Source organism: Sorex araneus, chromosome 2, assembly GCF_027595985.1.
Source record: "Sorex araneus isolate mSorAra2 chromosome 2, mSorAra2.pri, whole genome shotgun sequence".
NCBI classification, from domain to species: domain Eukaryota; kingdom Metazoa; phylum Chordata; class Mammalia; order Eulipotyphla; family Soricidae; genus Sorex; species Sorex araneus.
Window position 1 is genome coordinate 248,054,182 of NC_073303.1, and position 14,246 is coordinate 248,068,427.

The 14,246-nt window shown below is 42.8% G+C and overlaps 1 protein-coding gene across 1 annotated transcript; it reads left to right on the plus strand.

Annotated features, from left to right (window-relative positions):
• The first annotated feature begins 10,831 nt into the window (after positions 1-10,831).
• LOC129401843 (vomeronasal type-1 receptor 4-like) lies at positions 10,832-11,752 on the plus strand. Its single transcript, XM_055124746.1, has one exon. It carries the CDS (start codon positions 10,832-10,834, stop codon positions 11,750-11,752), a length of 921 nt encoding a protein of 306 aa, XP_054980721.1.
• Positions 11,753-14,246: the final 2,494 nt, after the last annotated feature.

Below are 14,246 nucleotides of genomic sequence, written 5' to 3' on the forward strand. Positions count from 1 at the left end.
GAGTTGTTTTCCATCCTTTGACTTCGAGTCTATGTTTGCTCTGACTGTTCAGATGTGGCATCAGAATGTTGGGTTCAGTTTTTTAATCCATTTTGCCACTCTGTCTCTTCATTGGTGCATTTAAACCATTAACATTGAGAGAGATTGTTGTCATATAAGTCATGTGCCATCTTCCTGTAGAGGTTTTTTGTCCTTGTAGGGGTTTTTCTTGTCTTACAGTAGCCCCTTTAGTCCTTCTTTTAAGGTTGGTTTTGAGCCTATGAAGTTCCTGAGCTTTTGTTTATCTGTGAAATAATGTATCGTTCCTTTGAGTTTGAGTGAGAGTTTAGCCAGATAAAGTATTCTTGGTGAGGTGTTTCATTGAGTTTAATCACTATATCCCACCATTGTCTTCGAGCTTGGAAGGTTTCCTCAGAAAAGTCTGCTGTAAATCTAAGGGGTGCTCCTTTGGATGTGATTTCTTTCTTTGACCTCGCTGCTTGCAAGGTATTGTGTCTCTGTCCATGGTATCCGTCATTCAGATTATAATATGTCTTGGAGTCTTTTTATTAGAGTGTCTCTTAGCTGGTACCCTTTGGGCTCCTTGGACCTGGATGCCAGAATTCTCCAGCTCTGGGAATGTCTGAGCAAAGATATCTTTAACTGTTGCTTTTTCACTGTGGTTGTCTCTCTATCCTACAGGTACACCGATGATTCTTACATTGTTGCTCTTGAGTTCATCCCTTAGTCTCTGATTCACCCTAGAGCTATTTGAGGTCTTTTCCCATTGTATGTTGTACCTGTATGCTTTCTGTAGCTCATCTTCAAGCTCACTGGTTCTGTTTTCGACTGTAGTCATTCTACTGTTGAGGGCACCAACTGAGTTTTTTATTTCATCTACTGAGTCCTTTATTAGTGACACTTCTGTTTGAGGTTTTCTCATGTCTGCTTTCATTTCTTCTTGTATTTTCTTGGCTGTCCATTCCACTGTTTCTTTCATGTCCACCTTCAACTTATTGAATGTCAATTTTACCATTACTTTGAGTTCATTGATCATCCTTACTCCTGGCTCTGCACTCAGAAATCACTAGTTGCAGTGCTTGGGGCATCAACAGGGATGTGAAGGATCGAACCCAGGCTGGCCACATGCAAGGCAAATATCCTACCCCACAAAAAGTTTCTTGTGAAGCTGTGACTCACGGTAGAGAAGTACATGAAGATAATGTCCAGGAAAGATATTGAGACCTTCACTGAACCAAAGTACCTATGAATTCCTGGACACTGCAAAAGACTTGGTTAAAGAATAGTGAGATGTGGGAAATTGACCCCCTAACAGGAACCACAAGGTTAAGATAGTCCCCTAAGGAAAACTAGTTTAGACCAGAAGGAAGCAGACAGGCATGTCCAGACCAGAATAGAATAGCAAATGTTCATGTAATCTATCCTTTAAGGGTGCCGCTGATTGTCCATTTGAAATATCTGGGTCTGTCTTCATGTACCCCTTAATTGTGTTATGTCTACTCACAGTACTGAATGTGTCTGTCAGCTTCAACAGTGGCTCACATGACGAGAACCAGGATGCTGGAGTGATATCAATGAATAAATGGACACTATGTGCACTCCCTGATTGGGTGACCCTAAAGTTGGACACTCCTGATGTATTTGTCGCATTCTATGTGACCGGTCTCACTGGTCAGGGCTCTCAAATCAAACATTTTTGGAGCACTGGATGTAATGATAGGAAAGATTGAGAAAAGAAATCTACAGAATCAGACAGTCTGTGATACTCTAAGATAGGTTCTGGGGAGAGGCCAGAATGATTTAATGTAAAATGCTGATCCAATACTATGATTCAAACAACTTGAATGGGGACGGAGTGAAGGTACATCAGGTAGGTAATTCGCCTTGCATGTGGCAGACCAGGGTTCAATCCCTATTACCTCATAAGGTGCCCTGAGCACCTCCAGAGGTAATTCCTCAGTGCAGAGCTAGAAGTCATCCTGAGGATCGCCAGGTCTGACCCAAAAAGTCAAAGTAGGTAAAAAGAAGACTTGAATGAGTTTTAATTTCAGAGACATATTATGGAAACACATGAAAGCTGTCAAGTTAAGGGGCTGGAGCAATAGCACAGCGGGTAGGGCATTTGCCTTGCACGTAGTCGACCCAGGTTTGATTCCCAGCATCCCATATGGTCCCCTGAGCACAGCCAGGAGTAATTCCTGAGTGCAGAGTCAGGAGTAACCCCTGTGCATCGCTGGGTGTGACCCAAAAAAGAAAAAAAAAGCTGTCAAGTTAAATAGAATCAACTTAAGCTGCATATGACTTAAATGTAACTCTATGACACTAAATACATAATTGATTTTAAAATTGCTCAATAAGTTATTAAATTTACTCACTGAAAATAGTCAACTGGAGTAATTTTATAAAAATGGAAACAACAGGGCCAGAGGCATAGTGCAGCGTGGAGGGCACTTGTCACTTGATCCCCAGCATCCCATAGGGTCCTCCAAGCATGCCAGGAGTGATTCCTAAATTCTGAGCTAGGAGTAACTGATAAGCGTCGCTGGTTGTGACACTACAATTAAAACCAAAAAATATGGGAGCAATTACTGCTCTTCATTTGTGTTGATGACCCTCTAAATATCATTTTTGCACTAATTATTCATTTTTTGAAAAATGACAGTACTTTTGCATGTTGGGCTGGAGTGATAACACAGTGGTTAGGGTGTCTGCCTTACACACGGCCTACCAGGGTTCGATTCCTCTGCCCCTCTCCGAGATCCTGGCAAGCTACTGAGAGTAGCTTGCCCGCACAGCAGAGCCTGGCAAGCTCCCCAGGGTGTATTGGATATGCCAAAATCAGTAACAACAAGTCTCACAATGAAGATGTTACTGGTGCCCACTCAAGCAAATCGATAAGCAATGAGATGACAGTGATACAGTGATACTTTTGCACATTCTACTGAACAAGACTATGTTAGTCACATTGATGCTAGCATGTCGTGACATTTCTCTCAATTTAACCAACAAATATGTTATTTATTTTCTCTGCAGGTCTTTACTGAATAAACGAGGAAACAATGGACACAATAGTTCTGCAACAAACAATTTGGGGAGTATTATTTTTCTTCCAGTTCTTGATTGGTTTTATTGGAAATTCATTGTTATTCATGCTATATGTCAAAAACTCTCTGCAAAAAACAAAGCCAATAGATTGGATATTTACCCACTTAACTTTCGCCAACATGATGACAGTTTTATTCGCCGGGATTCCGGAATTAATATTTTTCATTGGAATAAGAAACTTTCTGAATGACATTGGTTGTCAGATAGTTTCGTTCCTATACAGAGTGGGCCGGGGTCTTTCCTTCTGCACCACATCCTTCCTCAGTGTGTTCCAAGCCATCGTGATCACCAACAAGCATGCTCAGTGGGCGTGGCTCAAATCAAACATCTACAGATTCATTTCTTCTACCTTCCTGTTTTTCTGGGCACTCAATGTGCTCATCTTTACCCAGGTCATCTTATTAATGAAGGCCCCATTCAATATTTCTGGAATTGAAAGTATTTATAACCTAAAATACAGTATGGCACATAAGTCAGAGACACAGGGAGTATCTGTATTTCAGGGAGGAATGATTTTAAGAGATTTTCTGTGTGTGCTCCTCATGATCTGGACCAGTGTGCACATGGTAAAGTTCCTCTTCAACCATTGCAAGAATGTCCAGCACATCCTTAGGCACAGTCTCTGCCCACAGTCCTCTCAAGATCAAGGCCATCCACACCATCCTGGTCCAAGTCAGCTGTTTTGTCTTTTGTACTGGATCAACTGCTGCCTTACCATTTATGTAAAATTCAATCCTGAGGTCCAAGGGTTAGAAAGCATCACTGTTTTTGTTTCTTCCTGGTATGCAGTGTTCTGTCCTTTCTTGCTGATAAAAGCCCACCGGGGCTCCTTTCTGAACTGCACCTTTGTAAAGATGAGGAAATCTCCACAAACCACTGCAGTCAGAGACTTGAATTACTCTCACACTGCCTGTGACACTAAGTGCTCAGGACAGAAAAACTCCACTTCAAAGGTTAAATGATGGGGGGCTGCAGAGATAGCCCAGTGGGTAAGGTACTTGCCTTCAAATGATTTGCACAGGGCCAGGAGTAATTTCTTAGTTCTGAGCCAGGAGTGAGTCCTGAGCATCACCAGGTGCGACCAGGGAAAAAAAGGAGAGAGTGTGAGGATTTTTGGTGTAAAACAAAAGAAAATAATATCTTATACAGACACATGTGTGAGAAGCAGAAGATTCCTCAGTATGATCATAGAAAAAGGGGGAATGTGAGAAGCAGTTAGCTCATCTCTTCTCACCCTGGTTGTAAAGATTGTAGGGGGGCAGCCTTGGCCATGAAGGATATATGACTTAGTTAATGGACTAAAAGAACTAGCTGGTGTTTATACAGACATGGAGCTGGACAGTCAGGAACCGGCACACCCACACCCGTGTCTTGTATCCTGTGTCTAACTGATAAGATGCTTCCTTTTCTTTCTTTTTTTTTTTTTTTTTTTTTTTGCTTTTTGAGTCACACCAAGCTATGCACAGGGGTCACTCCTGGCTCATGCAATCAGGAATTACCCCTGGCGGTGCTCAGGGGACCATATGGGATGCCGGGATCGAACCTGGGTCGGCCACGTGAAAGGTAAAAGCCCTACCCGCTGTGCTATCACTCCAGCCCCTAAGATGCTTTCTTGATGTATGGGAATGTTTTGCTTTCTTAATGTATGGAAATACCTTGCTTTCTTGATGTATGGGAATTGGGAATGTCTCCCTAATTGGGACTCTTTTCTTGTTATATTGTTCCTGTAGGCTTTTATGCATTTATGAAATTTAAGTTTATTTCTTCCTGTGGAATTGTTTATCTTTGAGCTTGTTCCTGAGGCCTGTGTGCCCAGGATGGCTATATAAACCCTCAGCTGTAAGCCCTCGTGTTGAGCTCTGACCTCCTGCTTCGGCAGGACAGCTCGGCCCCAGCTAGCTGGAATAATCAAGTCTCGGTGTGTGTTTTGCAATCCCGCTGGACTCTTTGTGTCTCTGAGTACTGAGGGGTGGCCTTGATCCCAACAACATGCAAGTCCACAGCTTACTTTACAGATTGAGAAAATGAACTGTGAATTGAATAAAACACATTGTAGAAAGCTGCACCTGTAAGAGAACTTTTATTTCCATTCTGTCTTGAGAAAGGGGATTCACACTGGCCGTGAAGGGGATTCACACTGGCCATGCTTGGAGCTCCAGCCTTGTTTGGCTGCTTGCAAGGCAAGCACATTCCCCTCTATACTCTTGCTCTCTGCCCCCTTTATTTCATTTATAAAAATCATTTCAAATATTCATCTCTGAGAATATTGAAGTGGCTCTAGGAAACAACCTAATGTGATGCATTCCTCAGTTAATGGGGTACTGAAGACCAAACCCAGGTCACCCTGCATGGCAGTTTTTCTACCCCACTCCCACTGTGTATCTCTCCAGCCCCGGTAAAGTCTTCTAATAGAATAATTCTGGGGTAGGGTTGGGGTTTGAGCGAAAGGAGAGCGGGTATGGTGTTGGCCTTCACACGGCCCATGTGGATTCAATCCCCAGCATTCCAAATGGTCTTCTGGGCAGTTCCTGAGTGCAGAGCCAGGAGGAACTCCTGAGTATCTCCAAGTGTGACCCCAAAAGCCAATTAATAAATAAAGTGTTTTTTTTTTTAAAAAAGAGTGGGGACTGGAGCAATAGCACAGGGGTTACTATTTTTTTTTTTTTGCCTTGCACGCAGCTGACCCGGGTTCTATTCCCAGCATCCCATATGGCCCCCGAGCACCGCAAGGAATAATTCCTGAGTGCATAAGCCAGGAGTAACCCCTGTGCAAAAGCCGGGTGTGACCCAAAAATAAGAAACAAAAAGTGGGTTGGGGGAAACAAAGCAATGGACATTATTCATTGAGTTCCAAATAGTTTCCCTAACTGCATAAAACATAAATTTACAAGTTTTATAAACGAGCTCAAATGAAGGTAATCTGTAAGCAGTGTAATAGATGTCTGTGTAAAATTCTCCCAGATTGGCTGAGGGAGAGCCCCGGCGGCTCTCCCCATCGGCGCCCCGGTTCAGGGATGGTCCCGGGCTGCTCGCCCAGCAGGGGTGGCCCAGGCCATGGGGCAGATGGCAGAGGAAACGAGGGCCAAGCCAGTTGATTGATCAGTTGCCGTTTATTCCATTCTCTCCACGCACCTGTTCCAGTCTCTCTGAGCTCCCCATTCTAGTCTCACACTACCCCTCATTCCTGTCTCCTCCTGTCTCTCCTGCTCATCTCTCCACGCTCCACCTCACAGCCTGGGCTCTCTCTCTCCTCTCTGGATTCTGACTCTGACCGAATCCAGAAATTACTGTGAATTTCTGTGGTTGTGCTCAGGGGATACTGGGGGTGGAACCCTGGTCAGCAGCATACAAGGCAAGCGCCCTACCCACTGTATTATCACTCTAGCCCCATCAATTTATGATTCTTTTGTTCTTCTTGGGTCACACCCGGCGATGCACAGGGGGTTAGGGGTTAGAACTGGCTTTGCATCCAGGAATTACTCCTGTAGTGCCCAGGGGACAATAAAAAAAAAAACTTTGTTTTCTGAGTGTCATTTTTTTTTCTTTCTCTTCTACCCAGCTCTGCATGTATTTCTCATTGGTATTTTACTTTTCTCCCAAATGCCTTTTTTTCACGTATTTTTCTCAGATCCTATAATCTAATAACCAAAATGTTAGAACTGTTGGGGGCGGCAGCCATAGTGCAGCGGAGAGGGCTCTAGCCCTGCTTGCAGCTGACACAAGTTCGATCCCCAACATCCCATAGGGTCCCTGAGACCTCCCGGAGTTATCCCTGAGTGCAGAGCCAAGAGTAAGCCCTGAGCACTGCCGAGTGTGCCCCCCCCAAAAAAAATTAGAACTATCTTATCTAGTTCAGTTTAGTTAAATGATTTTAGGGTTGATTGGGGATTTCTTTTATAAATTTTAGACTTTTTAATTTTTGGGCCGAATTTGCATGCAATCGACCTGGGTTCAATTCCTCCATCCCTCTCAGAGAGCGTGGCAAGCTACTGAGAGTATCCCGCCCACATGGCAGAGCCTGGCAAGCTACCCCTCTCTTATTTGGTATGCCAAAAGCAGTAACATCAAGTCTCACAATGGACACGTTACTGGTGCCCACTTGAGCAAATCAATGAACAGGATGACATTGCTTAATTTTGGGGAGAATTTTCTATTACAATACCAGATGTTCTGATTCATAAAGATTTTATGTATTCATGTGTCTTTTTCTGTCATCAACAAAATCTTTCTACGAGTTTAAAAAGTTTTGACCAACAATTTCTTATCACTGTCACTGTCATCCCATTGCTCATCAATTTGCTCGAGTGGGCACCAGTAACATCTCTCATTGTGAGACTTATTGTTACTGTTTTTGGCATATCCATTACACCATGGGTAGCTTGCCAGGCTCTCCGAGAGGGGCGGAGGAATAGAACACGGGTTGGCTGCATGCAAGGCAAATGCCCTACCGCTGTTCTATCGCTCCAGCCCAACAATTTCTTATACCAATTGATATTATTTTATAGTAATATTCATGTTGCTAATACTTTAACTTTGCAACTATTTTATGAATTGTGCTGTCATGATACTTTTGTTTGAAGGCTTCAATATTAGTTAAAGTAGATCATTAAGTAATATTGAATGAAGAAATCTCACAATTTATCCATTTCAATATTCAACTTCTTTATTTCTTTATTATATTATTGATAATATCATGGAATAAAGTGAGCTGTGATTGTTGATATTCATTCTTATGACCTAAAATAATGAGTTTGTCAACTTAATATATTTTGTTATAATTACCTTAAATCAATAAGTTTTCCCTTATATTCATAATATTATTTTTTTGGTCTTTGGGTCACACCTGGCAATGAACAGGGGTTACTCCTGGCTCTGCACTCAAGAATTACTCCTGGTGGTGCTCAGGGGACCATATGGGATGCTGGGATTTGAACCCGGGTCAGCCGAGTGTAAGGCAAACGCCCTCCCCACTATGTTATCACTCCAGCCCCTATATTCATAATATTTTATAGTACAAAATTTTTGTGTTTGTTTTGGGCCACACCCGGTGATACTCAGGGATCACTCCTGGCTTTGAACTCAGGAATCACTCCAGGTGGGGTGCAGGGGACTCTAAGGGACGCCAGGGATCAAACTCTATCAGCTGCGTGCCAGGCAAGAGCCCTCCCCGCTATGCTATCGCTTTAGACCTATCCAAGATTTTTGGTTCTTTGGTTGGTTGGTTTAGCTTTTTGGGTCACACCCGGCAATGTTCAGGGGCTTCTCTTGGCTCTGCACTCGGGAGTCACTCCTGGTAGTGCCTGGGGACCTTATAAAATGCCACAAACAAACGGGTCAGCCTTGTTCAAGGTAAACACTCCACCCACTAGACTCTCAATCTAGCCCCAGGAATGAGATTTTTCAAGGAGAGAGGTGCCTGTCTCATTTGTGATATAGTAATCTGACTTATTTTGCCAAATGTGAAGTCAATTATGTTAATGTTTCCTAAAGTTATGATATTTTCACTTTCTTGTGGATTCCCTAATTGCTTTCAATATTTTTCTTATACTACTTTATGGATTTGCTTTTAGGTCACACCAGACTGTGCTCAAGGCTTACTCCTGGCTCTGTGCTCAGTGATCACTCCTGCTGGGGCTCAGGGGATATGTGTTACCAGGGATTGAACCCAGGACAGCTGCATGCAAGGCAAGTGTCCTCCCCACTGTGCTATTGCTCCAGGAGTATTCCTACCTATGCTATTTTGAAAACATTGTGAATTATTACACATATTTTGCTGTTTAGTTAAGTAAATTGAAACAAATTCTTCTTCAGAATAATCCTTTTATTTTGTTTCATTCACGACTGTCCTAAATTGGAAATGTGCAATCTCTATTTTCATCTACCTGAAAAATTACATCTCCCAAAGAAAATAAAATACCAAAATACCTATGAATTCATGGACATGGCAGGAGATTTTGGTAATGAATAATAAGTTGTTGGAAATTGACCCCCGAACAGACACCCCAAGGTCAGGATAGTCCCCTAAGGAGAACTAGTTTAAACCAGAGGAAAGAAAACGGGCAATTCCAGGATAGAATAGAATGGCAAATTGTCACTTGACTCTATCCTTTAAGGGTGCAGCTGATTGGCCGTGTGAAGTATCCGGGTTTCTGTTTTCATGTACCCGTTAATTGTGCCATGTCTACTCACAGTGCTGAATGTGTCTGTCAACTTCAACAGCTCACATGATGGGAATCAGGATGCTGGAGTGATATGGATGAATAAATGGACACTAGGTGTGCTCCCTGTTTGGGTGACTCTAAAGCTTCTATGTGACTGGTCTCACTTGTTCAGGGCGCTCAAATCGAACATTTCTGGAGCACTGGAGGTAACAATGGAAAAGATTCATAAGAGAAATCTACAGAATCAGATACTCTGTGATACTCTAAGACAGGATCTGTGGAGAGACAGAATGATTTAATGTAAAATGGTGATCCAATTAAAACAACATATACTGGGGCTGAAGCAATAGCATGGCGGTTAGGGCATTTGCCTTGCACGAGGCCATCCCGGTTTCGAATCCCAGCATCCCATATGGTCCCCTGAGCACCACCATCAGTGGTTCCTGAGTGCAGAGCCAGGAGTAACCCCTGTGCATCGCCAGGTGTGACCCAAGAAAGCAAAATAAAAATAAAAACCTTATACAGGGACGAAGCGAAGGTACATTGGGTAGGGAATTTGCCTTGCATATGGAGGACCAGGGTTTGATCCCTGGCACCCCCAAAGGGTCCCCTGAGCACCGCCAGACGTAGTTCCTCAGTGCAGAGCCAGAAGGTATCCTGAGGATCACCGGGTGTGACACAAAGTGGGGGGAAAAAAAGACGAGTGATTTTCAATTTCAGGAACTTATTATGGAAATGCATTAAAGAAGTCAAGTTAAATAAAATCAATTTAAGCTGCATATGACTTATGTCTAACTATGATATAAATATATAATTGATTTTAAAAATTACTCAACAATATAATAAATTTAGTTCACTGAAAATAGTCAACTGGAATAATTTTACAAAAAGGAAAACAAGGGGCAGAGACATACTACAGCGGGAGGGCACTTGCTTTGCACAGGTCAGACCCATATTCGACCCCCTGCATCCCATAGGGTCCTCCAAGCGTGCCAGGAGTGATTCCTGAGTTCCAAGATAGGAGTAAGTGATGAATATTGCTGGCTGTGACCCTAAAATCAAAAACAAAAGTACATGAAAGCAATAACTGCTTCTCAATGATGTCGATAACCCTCTAAATATTTTTTGCACTGATTCTTCATATTTTTTTTGCTTTTTGCGTAACACCCAGAAATGCTCAGGGGTTACTCCTGGCTCTGCACTCAGGAATTACTCCTGGCGGTGCTTGGGAAACCATATGAGATGCTGGGAATTGAACCTGGGTCAGCCGCATGCAAGGCAAACACCCTATCGCTGTGCTATTGCTCTCGTCTCTAATCCTTCATTTTTTGAAAAATGACAGCACTTTTGCACATTCTACTGACAAAACTGTGTAAGTCATATTCACACCAGCATGTGTGACATTTCGCTCAAGTTCACCAAAAAATCTGTTATTTATTCTTTCTGCAGGTCTTTAACGAACAATCAAGAAAACGATGGACACTATAGTTCTACGAGAAACAATTTGGGGAGTATTATTTTTTTTCCAATTCATAATTGGTTTTATTGGCAATTTATTGTTGCTCATGCTATATGTCAAGAGCTTTCTGCAAAGAAATAAGCCAATAGATTGGATATTTACCCACCTAACTTTTGCCAACATGATGACAGTTTTATTCTCTGTGATCCCAGAATTACTATTTTTCTTCGGAATGAGAAACTTTTTAAATGACACTGGTTGTCAGGCAGTTTTGTTCCTGTACAGAGTGGGCCGGGGTCTTTCCCTCTGTACCACATCTTTCCTCGGTGTGTTTCAAGCCATCGTGATCACCAACAACTATTCTAAGTGGGCGTGGCTCAAATCAAACATCTATACGTGTATTTTTTCTGCCTTCCTCTGTTTCTGGGTACTCAACATGTTGATGTATATCCGGGTCCTCTTGGTAGTGAAGGCCCCATTCAACATTACTGGAATCAAAGAAGTTTATAACCAAAAATATTGTATGGTACATGATGTAGAGAAGATGGGAACATCTGCATTCCAGGGAGGAATAATTTTAAGAGATTTCCTGTGTGTGCTCCTTATGATCTGGACTAGCGTGCACATGGTAAAGTTCCTCTTCAACCATCGCAAGAATGTCCAGCACATCCTTAGGCACAGTCTCTGCCCACAGTCCTCTCTTGAGATCAAGGCCACCCACACCATCCTGGTCCATGTCAGCTGTTTTGCTTTATTTTACTGTACCAACTGCTGCCTTACCACATACGTAACATTCAGGCATGAGGCTCAAGGGTTACAAAACATCGCTCTTTTTGTCTCCTCCTGCTATCCAGTGATCTGTCCTTTCTTGCTGATAAAAAACCTTCGAGGCCCCTCCCTGAAATGCACCTTCATGAAGATGAGGAAATCTCCACAAACCACTGTGGTCAGAGACTTGAATATCTCTCACACCATCTCTGACACAAAGTGCTCAGGACAGAAAAGTTCCACTGCAAAGGTTAAGTGATGGGGGCTGGACTGATAGCCCAGTGGTAGGGCACTTTCCTTTCACATATTCTGCACAGGGTCAGGAGTGATTTCTGAGTACTGAGCCAGGAGTGATTTCTGAGCATCAGCAGGTGTAACCTAGAAAAAGGACAGGATTTGAGGGTTTTGTGGTGTAAAACAAAAGAAAATATTATCTTATACGGACACACCTCCAAGTCTTCATTTTACTTAAAAGACTTAAAAGACAGATAAATGAACTGTGAATTGAATAAAACACATTGTAGAAAGCTGCACCTATATGAGGGTCTTTATTTTCATTCCTTTTTGGGAAAGCGGGTGCATATCTGGCATTTCTTGATGCTCCAACCGGGTTTGGCTGCTTGCAGGGCAAGCACATGACCCTCTATACTATTGCTCTCTGCCCCCCTTTATTTCATTTATAAAATTATTTCAAACATTCACCTTTGAGAATATTGAAATGGCTCTGTGGAAACAATTAACCTAATGTGACCCATTCCTCACTTAATGGGGTGCTGGAGACTAAACCCAGGTCACCCATGTACAAGGCAAGTGTTCTATCCCACTGTGTATCTCTCCAACCCAGCAAAGTCCTCTAATGGAATAGTAATGGGGTAGGTAGAACTGGGACTGGAGCAAAGTGCAGCAGGAAAGGTGTTTGCCTTACACAGGGCAGACCTGGATTCAATCCCCGGTATCCCACATGGTCTCCCGAGCAATGCCAGAAGCAATTCTTGAGTGCAGAACCAGGAGGAACTCCTGAGCATCGCCTTTGTGACTCCAAAAGTTAATAAAAAAAATAAAATGTTATTTAAAAAAATTGGGGTGTGGGGAACAAAGCAATGGAGACATTATTTACTGAGATCCAAATAGTTACACTGAATGCATAAAAAGTGAATTCAAAAGTTCTATAAATGAGCTCAAATAAAGGTAAGAAGCAATCTGTCAGCAGTATAATAAATGTATCACTCAAGACATTGAGTAGCTCATTCAAAAAGGAAAAGGAGTTGAGGACCATTAATGAGAGGTACAAGCTTGCAGCAATGGGACTCACGGGGACAGTCGGGAAGGGGGTGGTGCCAGCTGCGCTCTCCACCAAGATGTGACCCCAGTGCCACAGGTGTGTGGCCTCTCCCCAGCTGCACGAGCACGATCCCAGAGGCCAGCTAAACTACTTTTGGTGCCGGCAGCTCCTTGCAGAAATGTCTCTAGACTATGAACTAAGCCGCGGCCCCATGTCTGCCCAGGAGGGGAAAGGTTTTTCTCTGTCGCCTTTTCCTTGCTGGGGGCAAAGGGCATGGCGACTGCCAGCTTATGAGGACTACTAATGAGAGGTACAAGCTTGCAATGATCCAATTTCTGCCACAATTTTCCCTGGATTTAGTAAAATACAGAAATCCAATCTGTATTTTATAGATAGATATTTCATATCTCTTCAGGTCTGATTCTAGGGGGGAAACTCCAAACAATAATAGTGAGTTTTTGTTGAAATATTGAATGTACCCAAAGTAAAGTGAAATTTATCAGTTACACAGGTGGGGTTTGGGGGGGTGTGGGGGGCTGTGGAGGTGGGAGGTATGCGGGGTTTTTTTGGTGGTGGAATATGTGCACTGGTGAAGGGATGGTTGTTTGAGCATTGTAAAACTGAGACTTATGCCTGAAAGCTTTGTAATTTTCCACATGATGACAATAAATTTTTTAAAAAAAGTAAAAGGAGAGAGAGCAAGATGAAAAGTGCATCCCCTAGACGGATGCTGAGGGTTGGGCTGGGAGATGGGAGATACTGGTTGGGAAACAGAAGACCTTGGTGGTGGTAAATGTGCACTGGTGGAGGGATGGGTGCTTGATCATTGTATAGTAGAAACTCAGTTATGAACAGCTTTGGAATGATCTATCTCCCGGATATTCAATTTATGAAAAAAAATTTTAAGTAATGTAGAGTTCATGCCCTGTTGCAACAATGTTGTAGTAAGGTTTGGTTAGACAGTCCAGTCTGAAGCATTTAAGATATGCATGCGAAAGAAGTTTTCTGGGAGGGCCTGAGATTATGGGATGTTGTACACCAATAATACCCTATACAACGGACTTAATCAATGGCTGAAAAATATCAGTACTCCTAAAAAAAAAATAGACACTGAGTAGCCCAATTTCCCGCATTCCAGTAAAATCTAATTTATTCCTGAAGAAAAAATGGTTTTGTGAAGTAATGTGAGTAAACAACAAGTAAAGAATTGTCTATTCTAGATAATCTATAAACATTGGGAAAGAGGCCAGCACTGGCATGAGGTTTGGGGAGAGACCAGGATGAGTGATAGTGGGTGATTTTTGATTCAACATTAGCCAATCTCTGGGATCAGAATGTTAGTCCAGCGGGGATGGAGTTTGTCTTGCACGCAGCTGACCCATGTTCTATCCTTGGCATCCCACAGGGTTCCTCATGCACCACTAGGAGTAATTCCTGAGTGCAGAGCCAGGAGTAACCCCTGAGCATCACT